At 38.3% G+C, this 14,071-nt stretch overlaps 1 protein-coding gene across 9 annotated transcripts in view; it reads left to right on the top strand.

Moving 5' to 3' along the window:
* Positions 1–1,465: 1,465 nt before the first annotated feature.
* LOC110838155 (uncharacterized) overlaps positions 1,466–14,071 on the top strand; it is a 27,528-nt gene continuing 14,922 nt past the window's right edge. For 8 of the 9 annotated variants that reach the window (XM_087340848.1, XM_022081069.2, XM_087340847.1 and 5 more), the window contains exons 1-14: positions 1,466–1,672; positions 2,948–3,059; positions 3,153–3,279; positions 3,384–3,497; positions 4,443–4,591; positions 5,889–6,085; positions 6,847–7,019; positions 7,951–8,034; positions 8,451–8,561; positions 9,261–9,520; positions 10,447–10,753; positions 11,113–11,498; positions 11,943–12,704; positions 13,449–13,522. In XM_087340848.1, the coding sequence (XP_087196974.1) occupies positions 2,952–3,059; positions 3,153–3,279; positions 3,384–3,497; positions 4,443–4,591; positions 5,889–6,085; positions 6,847–7,019; positions 7,951–8,034; positions 8,451–8,561; positions 9,261–9,520; positions 10,447–10,753; positions 11,113–11,498; positions 11,943–12,704; positions 13,449–13,522 (2,852 nt within the window). In that variant the 5' untranslated portion in view covers positions 1,466–1,672; positions 2,948–2,951. Of the gene's footprint in view, positions 1,673–1,746; positions 1,952–2,947; positions 3,060–3,152; positions 3,280–3,383; positions 3,498–4,442; positions 4,592–5,888; positions 6,086–6,846; positions 7,020–7,950; positions 8,035–8,450; positions 8,562–9,260; positions 9,521–10,446; positions 10,754–11,112; positions 11,499–11,942; positions 12,705–13,448; positions 13,523–14,071 lie in introns of those variants that run through there. The other variant, XM_022081068.2, reaches the window with a different exon arrangement.

Genomic DNA, 14,071 nt, shown 5'->3' with positions numbered 1-14,071 from the left:
TTTGAACTTTCGATATTTCATTTCTTGACAATAATCGTTCCATAATTTTATAATGGCTGTCTGATTTAACAGTGGTGGGAAGAAGTAAGATGTTCATGCACAGCTAATGTTACGTTTGTCATTTTCATGGTCCAAACTGGAGAATAGAAAACTGCTTTTGCTGTATGTATCTATAACTAACTAACTAGATGGCTTACGGAACCCGAAGGTTCATCACCGAATTAATCAAAGTCCTCCACCGGACCCTGCCCTGGGCCAACAAAATCCAGTCTCCTTCAACTCCCATCTCCGATAGATCCCGCCTGATATTATCCTCCGATCTACGTCTGGGTTTCTCCAGAGGTCTTTCCCTCAGGCTTCCTGAGCAATACCCGGTGAACACATCTTGCCCCATCCTTGCGCGCCACATGACCCGCCCATCTCATTCTTCTTTACTCAATTACCCTGACAATATTGGGGGAGGAGTACAAATTTTTAAGCTCATCATTATGCAGCCCTCGCCATACCCTATCGTCCTCTCTCCTAGCCTCAAATATCCTCCTCAACACCCTATTTTCAAACACCTGCAATGACTGTTCCTCCCTCAGGGTGAGAGACCATGTTTCGCATCCATACAAAACAACAGGCAGAAATATTGGTTTCCATACTTTAATCTTCAGGTTCTTAGAAATCAGACAAGAAGACAAAATATTTTGAACTGAGAAATAGCAAGCATTTCCATAATTTAGTCTCCTAACCTCCTCATAAATATTATAATGATTTTTTATTGTTGTTCCCAAATATTTGAACTCTGTCACACTTTCAAAGGATTTATTAGCCACTCTAAGACAATTCTGTCCGCCTGTCTGCTGTCAGGATACCAACATGTATTTAATTTTTTCTGAATTTACTGCAGTATGGAATATAAATCAATTTTATTTGAGTATGTTTTAAACAGGTATGAATTTCTCAATGGGTTTTAGTTTACTTAAACAAAAACACACTGCAGGCATATAGAATTTTCAGGTTCAGTATTGGCGTCAGGGTGCTTTCGTTTCGCTGCCGTCTTTTATTTGTATAGATCTTATTTATTCCCCACGAGAAAGAGTACCGAACTGTAGATATATATTTCTCCTTTGGATAATTTTCATGTTAATTAACTTGATTTTGAACTGAGAAGTTATGTTAAATAAAAGCGTTTTCTACGATGGGAAATTGACCTTTTGCATTTTCTTACTTGGATGGTATAATGTTAGTAATATTTTTGTTTCTATCTTGCTAAAATAATTTCATATTCTGACCATTATAGCTTAGTTGAATTTAAAGGGAAGTTGGGTGAATAAATATTTATCTTGCGATAAAAAACATTCGCTACAGTCTATAGTGTCAATTAAAACGGGATAGCGGCCAATATGACAGTAATAGCTGTCGACCCACCATGGTTTGGATAATCTATGGTTTGGATGCACCTTATTTACTCCCACCAAGGGACGTACCAATATGATTATGGAAAATGGCTACGTTATCGTCAGGAAAGGGATATTCTACGTTCGGAAACCAGGATTATTATTGTGGTAATACCTGGAAATAGAGTTTCATCAACAGAATTACTTGAACGGTATTTCCTATAAACTCACAAAAATACAGAAGTAATTCTTTTTTATGGAAGTGGTTTTCATGTAATTTGTCCATGGTGGGTATATAATATATATGAATGTTTTGAAATTGATTCTGTGTGTTCGTTAACGTCATGGCTAGCTGCCCTAAAAATGCTTAAGGATAAATAAAATATACTTTTATAACCAGTGTAGCATGTTTCCATTACTGATATTTCGTCACCGCTCGTAAAATTAGAAAACAGTGTACTGCTACAGCATAACATACTTAATTTGCACCTTGGTGAAGAATGAGATGGTATCGTTGGCCTCGAGGATGGCTGTAAGCATGACTTGAAGAGTGTTGGAACATTTGGGTAAAGGCCTCATTTTCTATCATATAGCAAGGCATGTTCCCATCAAGCTTGCCAGATATTTTATTAGATATCTGCAGTCATGCTAATGATGTGCTTCAGGGGAACTCGGCTCTTAGGCATTTTTGGGAGCAAGTATATCCTGGGTATCCTCAGGCCATGTGGTTGTTGATGTTTGACAACCCCTGAATGTGAAAGTATTTAGATGAGAACTGCATGTCTCTGTTCATTTATTTGTGTGGTATCGTTGGTCAGTTATACAGGATCTTCTGGAAGGGTGATAGGTTTTAATTTGTAATCCTCAGTTTCAGTACAAAAGCATTGCCCTTGTTGATTGGTGTGATTCTAAAATTACCTTGTAGTAGCTGCCTTTCTGCTCTCACCAATTATATTGTTGGTGGGACTGGGAGGTGCAGTGTAGTTCACATCTTTGACAGGGCTGAATGCATAGCATCATCCAGTGGTGAATTGCTTAGCATCACAACACACTCTTTATTTTAGTTTCGCATTGAAGTTATTGCAGAATTTTTTATTAAAACTTCCTGTTTCTGGTATGCATTTATCTTCCCTTCAAACTGCCATAACTCTTTAACCTTACTGAATTAGATTCATGTTAATATGGCATGTTTTACTCAGAATCATTTGATTAATGTAGTGATGAAGTTTATCATTTCTAGAATCAATCTCTATACTGTCATTCTTTCTTTATGCTATCACTTACAGTTTATAAGCAGACCTGTTATAGCTGTTGCCACCCTAAGTTGTGGCAGTGATATTTCAGGCCTGTGAGAACCACATTTTTTATTTTATGCTGTCTTATCTTTGTGTGTCAAGGGCTATAATATGAAATTTATTTTCCAGTTTTTTGTTTTGTGTCATTGAAGTGGAATGTATTACCCAGTTTGAGTTGGTAAAGTCTAACTTATGTTACAGTTGAGTTTGAATAGTTTGTAACTGCATAAAAGAAGCAAATTTGAATTTCCAGTATTTTGTATTCAGGGATATGATCAGCAGAAGTAGCTTAGAAGCTGCTTGTGAGGCTGCAGCCAAAGTTAATGCTGTACTTATTGCAAAAGGGAAATTAAAACAACCTGCCCCTCAGATCATAAAGGTAAGCTCAGTAATGTTAATGCAAATGGTGATTAAATTTTAGTTTCCATGTTAATTCTTTTGATGGAATAGTAATTCATAAATTTACATGCAGGTAGGAAATAGTTTCCGGACCTCTGCAGATTTATTTACTTCAGAATACGAAATTAACGAGGCTCCGATAGCTGCGCGCAATCTGCTCACTAAGGGACATACACAAGAGGAGATAAATCAGTTTTCAGGTACGCAGTTGTTTAATTTCTTAATTTCAGAATGACAGTTGAGTGTGGCATGAGTTGTACAGGGAACTGTAATATGTCATTTGAAATTTGGAATTTCTATCCAGGTGCTGCTGTGTCAACACGTGGCAGGTACCTGAACCTGGAGGAGCGTACTAGGAATCCAGGCGAGAGGTCTTTGTATCTTCATATTCAGGCAGCCACCAAACAGGCTATTGATTGTAAGAAGAAACAGTGATGCTAAATTTGGATCCTTACATAAATGCTGAAATCATCTGCAGTCAACATGATGTTGTGATAAAGTTGTAATAGATATATGCAAGGCTTGTTATCTAATTAAACAGAATACTATTAAGAGTAGTAGGACAGTGTTCCAGCTTGAATGGTAACTTCAGTACTTACTCTACCAAATGATGCATTACAGGATTAATAATAGTGGTTCAGTGAAACATGTCTTTGTGGGGTAGAATATTTCTTTGATTTTAAGGAGATTGAAGGTTAAATAAAACTTAACTTAACAAAACTGATTACAAAATTAGCATTGGTCCCACATTGTGTAACCCTCCTTTGACCCTTTCCACAATAACTTTGTTCTTGTAAGTCAGTTTTATTTAGACTCAGTAATAGGAACTAATCAGGAGGCAGATTACAAATAAAATAGAAGTTTATAGAAGATAGGATATTCTTATTTGGAAAGGATTGATAAAATATAAATGTTTATTCCAGAGTTTGAATTAGCTTTTAAATCTGTTAAACACAATCAATGTTATTAGCTGTAACTGCTGTGCATAATTATATAGTATTTTTTAGTGTAAAACCTAAGGTGGCTTACAGATAGCTCTACTTTTAATGTTTTCACTTCTCTTATGTCCGTGCTCACTTATGATAACTGTGGATTTTGATGTTAGTAACATTGTTTTTTGTGAAGAAAGTCTTTTACTCACTGCTGTGAGAACCTCAGATCTAACATTGGTTTTTACATTTGTAATTTGAAATGTTTTAGTTTTGTTTTGTTGGTGTTTGTAATTGTTAGAGCTCATCCATTATAGCATATTTATTTTAACTGTGGTTGGTGGCTGAAGTATGATGTGTGCATTCTGCTGTCTCGTAATACGAGTGATATTGCTCCAGGATGTACGCTAAGTAACCTCTCGGTTACTTTCCAGTGGCAGTCCAGAAAATAGAGGAGATTATACAGCAACACCAGATGGATCAGCTTCCACCGCTTGGTCATCAGAGCAAATTCAAAATGGGACCACCTCAGCAAAATATGCCACCACCATTGATGAGCATTCATGCTACAATGCCTTCTGTTGTAAGGACAAGTTTCAAGTTAATATAATGTAATCATTTCAGATATTTCTCATCAAGTCATGTATTTTATCTGAAGAGTTTCAGCTTACATATTGACATGATCTTCTTTAATTCATGTAACATATTTTGTGTAGATGACATAAACACAGTGGGAGGCTGATGGAGTGTGATATTTTAATGGAATACATTTTCTAATATTTTAGCCAAATTATTTGCATATTGATATTTCATCATTTTATTTTTGGATCTGAATGTTTATAAGTTATTACATTTTTGTTGTAGGATTTTACAGTAGGTGAGGTTTAATATGCTAGAATGTTTTTGCAAAATTTATGAACTGTGTCAGTTGGGTCATTGCTATGATTGTTTGCATTCAGTGAAATGCATAGCTGGATCTTGTTTTAATGTATGACAGATACACATTCCGAACACTTGAAATTAACACCTTTAAAAATTTATTTATTTGTGTTTCATTCAATGCATGTAACTGTATTTTGAAATCATGCTAATTTTAGATTACTCTGTACAAATTACTACTTCTAGTCTTGTAGGTATCAGGAGTTTAGAAGCAATTATAAAGAGTAGGCTGACATCCTATGTTATGGTATTGATATGTGACGTGTGCATGTAAGAATTTGAGGGATGTTGCTCGAGGTTCTCATAGAAGTGAAAATTTATATTGTTGTCTTATGGGTTATGACACTAGTCTTTTTGTTGGGGTGGTTACTATACTTTTCCTTATTATTATTATTTATTTACCCCTTTGCATTTAAAAAAAAAATATTTTTCTTCTTCTCTTTAAGATAGGCTACAAGCCTGAGTGTGAGTCACTCCTCTTACGTGGTCTGCCAGGAAAATGTCATAGTTCATTATTCATTAATCATTCTGTCATTATGTGCTATAGTAAAACATAAGCAAATAAAACCAGATTGCAGTTAATAATTATTAGTCTTATATCTTACCAGAAGAAGAGATAGGATGATGGGACACATTCTGAGGCACCCAGGATTGGTTAATTTGGTATTGGAAGGAACAGTTGAAGGGAAAAACTGTAGGGGGAGACAAAGATTGGAATATGTGACGCAGATTTTTGAGGATGTGGGCTGTAAAAAATATGTGGAAATGAAGAGACTGGCGCAAGATAGGCAAAAATGGAGGACCGCATCAAACCAGTCGAAAGACTGATGGCAAACAAACAACAATAGTAAATTATAAATTTAATGCATAATAACTATTCATTGGCATTAAGATGATAATATGTAAGGAAGAATTAATGTATTTTTGATTCTCATTTTCAGGAGAAAGTTTTGATTGGTCTTGAGCATGCTCCACCAACATTTGATTTACGAAATAAGTTGATTGGACAAGGAGGAGCTAATCTTCATTATATCCGCAATGAAACAGGAGCAATGGTCACTTTACGAGGCAAAGGATCTGGCTTCATAGAACCTACAACAGGAGCAGAGTCCATGGAACCTCTACATCTGTGTGTGGAGTATGTGCTAGTTAAGAAACACTTGATTACATTTCATTAAAATAAATAGCCTGCAGTAAAACCATTGTCTAACAAGCTCCTTTTTAAAACAAAAATTACTTTTCACCCTACTTCATTATGCATTCTTTGTATGTTAATGCACAAATTGAATGCTTGTGTGGTGACCCTGTCAATGCATTTTAACTCTTAGAATTGCTGGATGAATTTTTATTAAATTTTGTGTAACAATAGGTTTTGGGACTTATACATTTTCATAAAGATTATTGTTATAAAGTTATACAATCAGTTTTTGAACTGCAAAACTCATTTCATCTTCATCACTATATATTTCACTCTCCCACTGTTACAGATTATAATGTTTCTGTTAACAGGTTCCTCAAAAACTTTATTTATTCCAAATTCAGACCACATAAAAGGCTAGGATATGTCATATTGTTTACTGGTCGATATAGTGTCAATGTTGAAAAAGACAGGACAAAATTTGGAAGGAATGGAACCTATAATGTTTAAAGGTCTTGTGGTCCAGATAATATGACAGAAATCTAATATATAATGCAGCAGTAACTTTTTGTTTTGGTGCCTGCTGGCTTGGGTTAATATAACACTTTTTTTTTTCAAACTGTGACTGTCGAGTCATAACCCAATTCTCCTTTTGGAAGTCTGGATTTCCATGGTGGGAAAGCTGTGCGAAGCTGTGAGACTGCTTTGTCAGGTTTAAAGAAAAAGCATGAATTGACATTTATTTGCACGTTATATTTCAGGCATTCTAAATTTGAAGGACTCCAAGCTGCACAACAGCTGGCGGTGAATTTGATAGAGACGATGCAACAAGAATTTGCTCAGTTCCAACAACAGCAGCAACACCAACAGCAACATCAGCAGCAGCAGCAGCAACATCAGAATCAACAAATAAACAACCTTGCATTACAGCAGGGTTAGTGTATTATGTCATAGTACTTTACTACTGAAATAAAATTAATTTTTATTACAGGGTTGTTCAGATTGGAATAAAGTTAGTTCTTAATGCATGTTTCACTAAAATATGAAAGTAAATGTTTCTGAATTTGTCTCTTAGAAAGACTTTTTTACAGATATAAAATAAGCAACAAACAACTATTAACACTATAAAAAAAGACACTATTGCCATACGCGTTTCAAACTCAAGAGGTCATCAACAGTGGCAGCAGGGAAATTAATTCATATAATCAAATGGTTTAAACTGGATTTGGAAAATAAATAATGAATAGGTATTTAACAAAGTATTTCAAGCAACACTAGATGTTGTTATTCACAAGGGTTGAACTCTGCACTTAGCTATTGATCGGATGGTCTGGTGGCCGTAGCTGGTCTGTGACGAGCTGTGGTTGAGTCGTCCGTACCTGTGAACTCCAGAGTTGTGGGTGTGAGACTGTTAGTTGGATATTAAATTTGTGACATTTTGGTTTTGCTCAATACTAAGACAGTAATCATTACTTTTTGTGTTTTATTTAGTACAGTGTTGATGCATTGATTGAAGACCAGTGTTACGTTGTTACAACCCACCAGTGGTCACAATAATGTCATGATACCTGTCATGTTTCAAACGTTTTTTAAACTTTGTATCAGCAGTGGATATTGTTTGTTTTATAGCTAGTTCTTGTAGATGTGATAGACTCTAAGTAGTTACAACTTTTCTCATCTAGATGCCATATGAATGTGGTGTAATTAAATGAGAAATTAGTTCAAGACAGTGGTCTGGATGATGAAAACTGATGGTAGTGATAGTGGTGGTTAAAAAAAAAATAATGAGAATGTTAGCTTTGAAACTTTCATGGCAAATTAATAAAGTAAAAAGTAATAGTAGAGTGCTTCTTTTGTGTTTCCAGCTCAGTTCCAGACTGTGAGTGTGGGAGGTTTGGCTCAGCCTGGTTTGGTGACCTTACAACATCATCAGTCTATACAACCCCAAGGTATTCACAACACAGCTTGGTCAGTTTTTAGATTCACTCCTAATGCCAGTTATTAGTGTGTGCATGAATGTAACCCAAGGAGGTAATATTTTTTCTTGTACTGTGTTGTCAGTTTATGTATATTCCATTATCCGATGCTTAACAGAAATGTCATAAATTTCTTGTGTTCAAATTTTCTGTTTTTAAAATTTTTACATGGTATTTCACTTCATGCATGCTGATATATTTAATGATACCTTATCTCAAAGGCATTTTTGCAACTTAAAATTGAAGTAAACATGTTTATCATTTGTTTGTAGGAATTACTGTTGTAATTCATTTAAAGAAAGAGCAAAAGTTGTGAAGATTATTTGTCTGAAGGTTATGCAGGCATTTTGTGTTTGACAGATGAAAGAATTATAATTCTGATTTTCTAGAGCTTATGCAACAGCAGGGAGCTATTCCTGGGCTGGTGGCTACATCCATATCACTTCCAGTTGTTTCTAGTGTACCTGCAATATTTACCAGTCAGATGCCACAGCAACCAGGTAATTATGCTGTGAATAGCATGGATTGGAAATGTGTTATCTTAGTGTTGAATGCAGATTTAAGTTGACTGTCAGATGTTTAAGATAGCAAATTAAATCATAAATGTGTCTTATCCTTAAGCTAATAAAACTACAATTTTTCCATTTCTTGTCCTTAGTTTTTGTGGTTGTAGTTTGTGTACAACTTCAGCTGACAGAGATGAGCCACATTGAATGTTGAGAATTATCTAACATTTGAAAACATTCATTCACCCTGAAGAAGGTATTTGTAGTCTGTGCTGAAATGTATTCTCAGTATTTGATGCAGCTCATCCCTGAACGCAGAAGTCGTAGAATATTACCATTTGTTTCGTATGAATGTGAAACTTTATCTCATTGCAAGGGAAGAGCATACACAGAATTGGGATATTTGAGGATTTTGAGCTGAGGAGAGTGTTTTTACTTGACATAGAGGAAATAAAATAGGGTTTGGAAAATTACGCAGTCATGGCTTTATAATTTGTTCTCTACCAAATTTTGTTTGGATGAAAACTTCAAGGAAGATGAGATAGAGAGGACTTTCAGCACAACTGAAGAAAGTGAGAAATTCCCATAAAATTTTAATCTTGAAATCTCAGAGGAAATGTCCACTTTAGAGAGCTTGAAGGAATATAGGCTCATAAGTTCCTTCTAGAAATTGTGATCAATTTCTGTCCTTAGTTGCACAGTTGTCTGGCCCACCACCACTTCTGGGTGTTCCACCACCTCACTTAACACAGCAACATCAGCAGTTGTTGCAACAACATCAGCAACAGCAGCAGCAGCAGCAACAACAACAGCAACAACAGCACCTGTTGGCGCAGCAGCAGCATTTACAACAGCAAGTTCAACTTCCACCTCCAGGACTTCATATACCTACGCATCAGGGACCCTTGGTTCCTCCACAGCAGCAAGTCTCACATCAGCAGCAACATCTGCAGGTACTTGAGTGTCAGAGCTCAAGAAATATGCCACCAGTATACTAGCTACTTTACATAATCCACTCATCCATGATGTCTTGCACCAAACTTAAAACCCAAGAAGTTGAAATCAGGTGATGTATTCTTCTTCTTCTATGGCTCTCCAGTCCGTATTCGGTCCATGGCCTCCTCAATTCTCCTCTTCCATTCGGTCCTCTGTTAAGTCCATCTGTCCGAGGCTTTGATTGAGGTTTTGAAACATCTTCCTTTTTATAGTGCAAGGTTGTTTGCCTTGCGACCAACCCCCAACCTGGAGGACCAGGGTACCTGTCTCAGTCTGACCTCTCCCCCTCGACCAATCTGGCTAGGGTGGCCCTACCAGTAGCTATGCTACCGCCAGCATAGCTCTTGGGGTCGCCGAGGTACTCAAGCCCCACCACCACGACAAGGTGCAGGTTCCATTAAGTGGGGAGGTGATGTATTAATTGCACATAATTTGCAGAAACAGAAGTCATTGATGTGGTCAAAAATTTAATGGGCCTGAAAAAAGGTAATGTAAATCATGGGGAGAATGTACATTCTGGGAATATAAACATGAAATGCGCTATAGATAGGGACCATAAAGATGAGACTCTTGTCGAGGAGGTCCTGGGCTTTATCACTTGACAGATCTGTGCGCATTTAGTGAAGCCTGTGTTTCTGCCAAAGCTTAGACTTGAGACTTTGGAGAATTTCAGGCCCTCTTCAATGTGGTTCAAGTTCATTATTCTCCATTTAAATCTAAGTGAACTTTAAAAAGGCCAGGACACCTCTCGTCCACATCCGTACCAACTCGAAGTTCATAAGTGCACCATAATTTTTTGTTGATGCTGTATGACCTTTGCAGTTAATGCAGCAGTGTTAATTAACTTGGACAAACTAGCATCTAATGATGTGATTATTGTCAGGCTGTGATGCAACAGCAACAATTGCAGCACCAACAGCAGCTTCAGCAGCAGCAGCAACAGCAGATTCATCATCAACAAATGCAGTCACATCAGGCACAGGTGTTACTGCAACAGCCACCACCCGGTATTCCAGTGCAAGGGCAGCCACCACCGCAGAATGCTTTAACGTCAATGCCGCAGCAGCTGGTGGCACCTCCTGGAATGGTGGTTGTGAGCCAGTCAGGGGCAATGGGAACAACTGCTGTTGTCACCTCTCAACCTCAGCAGCCACCATTAGTTCAACAGCCTCAGCCCCATGTCCCACCAGGTGTGTTATTGTCTTACGCCAAGCACTGTATTCCAACATCTGTTCTGTAGTCAGTCCTGTCATAGGGGTAATGGCATAATACGTGTTAACTGTTCATTGTTTACAAGATTTGAGTTTCTCGCAGCTGCCAGTGTTGAGACTGTGATCTGCTGGGTTTCAATATTCTGTAGCGTTTTAGGTGATTACCACAAGATCACAGTGTGTTCAGTGTTTATTTATACAGTACTTTCTTTATGACTAGTGAGGTTATGTAGCTTTGAATAAGAGGTATATTATTATGAATGGTAATTATAGAGGATTAGGCAAGGTAATGGATGACTTTCTTTGCTTTCATGAAGTAACAGAAATATTGTTGGCAGGTCATCAAGGTCTGGCACCTCCACCAACAGCTGTCCCACCGCCAAACCAGGCACTCCCACCACATTCTTATGGAAGTCCACATATCTATGTCACAACGCAACCACCACCATCATCAGGTGCCCAATTGGTGCCACAGCCACCACAGCCAGTGCCTGTTCCATCCCAACAGCCAAATCAAGAACCTCCACAACCTGTTCCCATGCCAAACTTAACTGGTCAGCAGCAGCAACCACCACAGCAGCACCATCAGCAGCCACAGCAGCTTGGTAACATCGGAGCTCCACAGCAACCGCAGCATGGTCAGCAACTACAGCAGTTACCACCACAGAGTTTTGTGGGTGGGCCTCCTGGAACCCAGCCTGTCACCATTTCTTATCCATATCAAGTAAGATGGGCCATTATCACATATCACTTACTTTTTAGCAGTAAATTTTCTTCATATCTGTCACATCATCTTTGTCTTAACTTGTGGGGTAATTGCATACCACTGTGCTGTTTTTCTGTGCTGGTGGTGATATTGCCATTGGTGTTTCAGTGCCAAACTCTTGCCTTTCTCTTTATTGCAGTCTGAAATGTGTGTTATGTACCAAGGCATTGTGTAGTACCTTAGTTACAGTGGATGGTTTGTATCAGGTTAGGAAAAGAATCAGGCTTTGCTGGTTGCTATAGCTCTTTTGCCTAGAGGTTCATTATAGAAAATCCGTTCCTGAAACATGGGCATACAGCCAGAATAGTACACAGTGTAGAACCCAGAAGACAATCATATCTGTAACTTCATATGTAGTCCTTCTATTATCTTAAAACATGACTGTCATTTTCTTCATTCCAGTATATGCAAAATTCTATACCAGCTCCTGCCAGTTACCCAGCATTTGGACGTCCAGAACCTCAGCAGGCTCCACAAGGAATGCATGCCCAAATGCAACAGCAGGGGCCCCCAGTTCAAAATCAAGGTCCACCCATCCAGCAAGGCCCACCTATACATGTCCAAGGACATCCATTGCAACATCAAGGTCAACCCTGGCAACAGGGTCTACCCATGCAAGCACAGGGCCCCTTACAGAGTCAGGGCCCTCCTTTACAAGGGCAAGGACCACCTATTCAGAATCAAGGCCCACCAATGCAGACCCAGGCACCTCCATTACAGGGTCAGGGTCCTCCTCTGCAAACTCAAGGGCCTCCACTGCAACAGGGACCACCAATTCAAGGACCTGGAATTCAACAGGCAGGACCCCCATTACAAAATCAAACTCCACCACAGGGTCCACATTTACAGCAAGGTCCCCCTTTTCAGCAGCAAAATCAAGGTTCCCCTTTACAAAATCAGAACTCACAACTTCAAAATCAAGGTCCTCTACAGAATCAGAATGCCCCATTACAAATAAAACAAGGACAAGGGCCACCTCTTCAGCAACAACAAGGACCTCCCATGCAGCAGCAACCACCACCTCAGTTGATGCAGCAACAACCGTCGCCTCAGCAGCAACAACAACAACAACCATCACCTCAGCAACAGCAACAACAGCTCAGTAAAGCTGGCCAGAAGCGGCGCTTCACAGAGGAGCGTGAAGAATCTCAGGAAGGTTTTCAGGTAGGAGACATGCTATACAAAAAATAGTTTTATAGTAGGTATCTGTGTAATCTCCTAATGCACTAAAAATAATTAATTTGTGGAACTGAATGATGCAACACGTACAGGTAGTACATTGAATAAGTATCATATTGGTGGGGTCTGCAGTGGCCGCACAGTCTGAGGCGTGGGCCTTCTGCCGCTTGGTCGCTGGGACCGTGGGTTTGAACCCCACTCAAGCCATGGATGTTTGTCCGCGTTTTTCTGTGTTGTGTTGCCCTGTGTACAGGTAGACGCCTTGCAACGGGCCGATCCCTCGTCCAAGGAGTCCTACCAAATGTCTATAGATCAAGCCAATGAAAAGTTGGGACCCACAGTGCTCAGGCACTTGAAGAACGGGTCGTTCCCATTATCCCAGTATCATATTGGCATCTGTGGTTCACTGGGGGCAGACAAGTTGAGAAATAGGTTTGAAAAGGGACACCATTTCTTTTAAACCTTAAAATATAAAACTTTTTTGGGTTTATGTGGGAATAAAACTGTTTTCAAGAAAAGGTGTTAGGTAGGACATGTACTTAAGCTAGTTTCCTTGACTTTAACAAACATATTCTTAAACATCAGAATAATATGAAGTGTATACAGTAGTCTTGTCACTTCTCATTCTTATTTAATCCTCCTGTTACTCATATTATCTTTACATGAACCAGTGTTATACATGACCAGAATTTATAGAGAATTCTAATTACTGGGTATTTTGTCATCCAGGGCAACCGGTCCTTAGCTTTAGGACAAGGGCCGCCATCCTCAACTGGAGTTCAGCATGCAAGGCAGGGTGTGGGGTAAGTCAACATATTGTTTATTACAGTGTTATTGTTGTTATGGGTTCCATTGCATTTGTTGAACTGTTGTAATATACAAGATAAGGTGAGACTGGACAGACGGTGTACCAAAGTAAGACTTCAAGGACTCATAATTGAATGAAAGAATTTGTTGTTTTGTTAGCATAGGAGGCATATTAGTCCAAACTGTCTAACCAAGAACTGATGAAATCAAGTGAGAAACAATTTGTATTGTTTCCTACTTTGTGTGTGGTATTTACTTAAGTAAGTTCTCTGATTTTTCTCTCTTGCCTGCTTCCCAGTGATACTGACATTTGTATGTATATGTGTGTGTATGGATCATTCACCTTGGGAGATTATTGTTTCTTGGTAGTTTCCAGTTTATATATTATCTTTAGGATTTTTGTTCTGCAACTGATCTCAACTTTATGCCCATTTTTATTTGTTACGCCTATTTATTTTTCATGGTTTCACCTGTATTTTTCCTTCATGTTGCTATATTTTATGATTCTGATACTGTTCTTAGTTTCTCTTCTACTTCACTGATTT

Source organism: Zootermopsis nevadensis, unplaced genomic scaffold, assembly GCF_977971745.1.
Source record: "Zootermopsis nevadensis isolate Lab colony 2312 unplaced genomic scaffold, Znev_1.0 Znev_ptg000061l, whole genome shotgun sequence".
Lineage (NCBI taxonomy): Eukaryota > Metazoa > Arthropoda > Insecta > Blattodea > Termopsidae > Zootermopsis > Zootermopsis nevadensis.
This window is presented reverse-complemented; position numbering and strand designations above follow the sequence as displayed.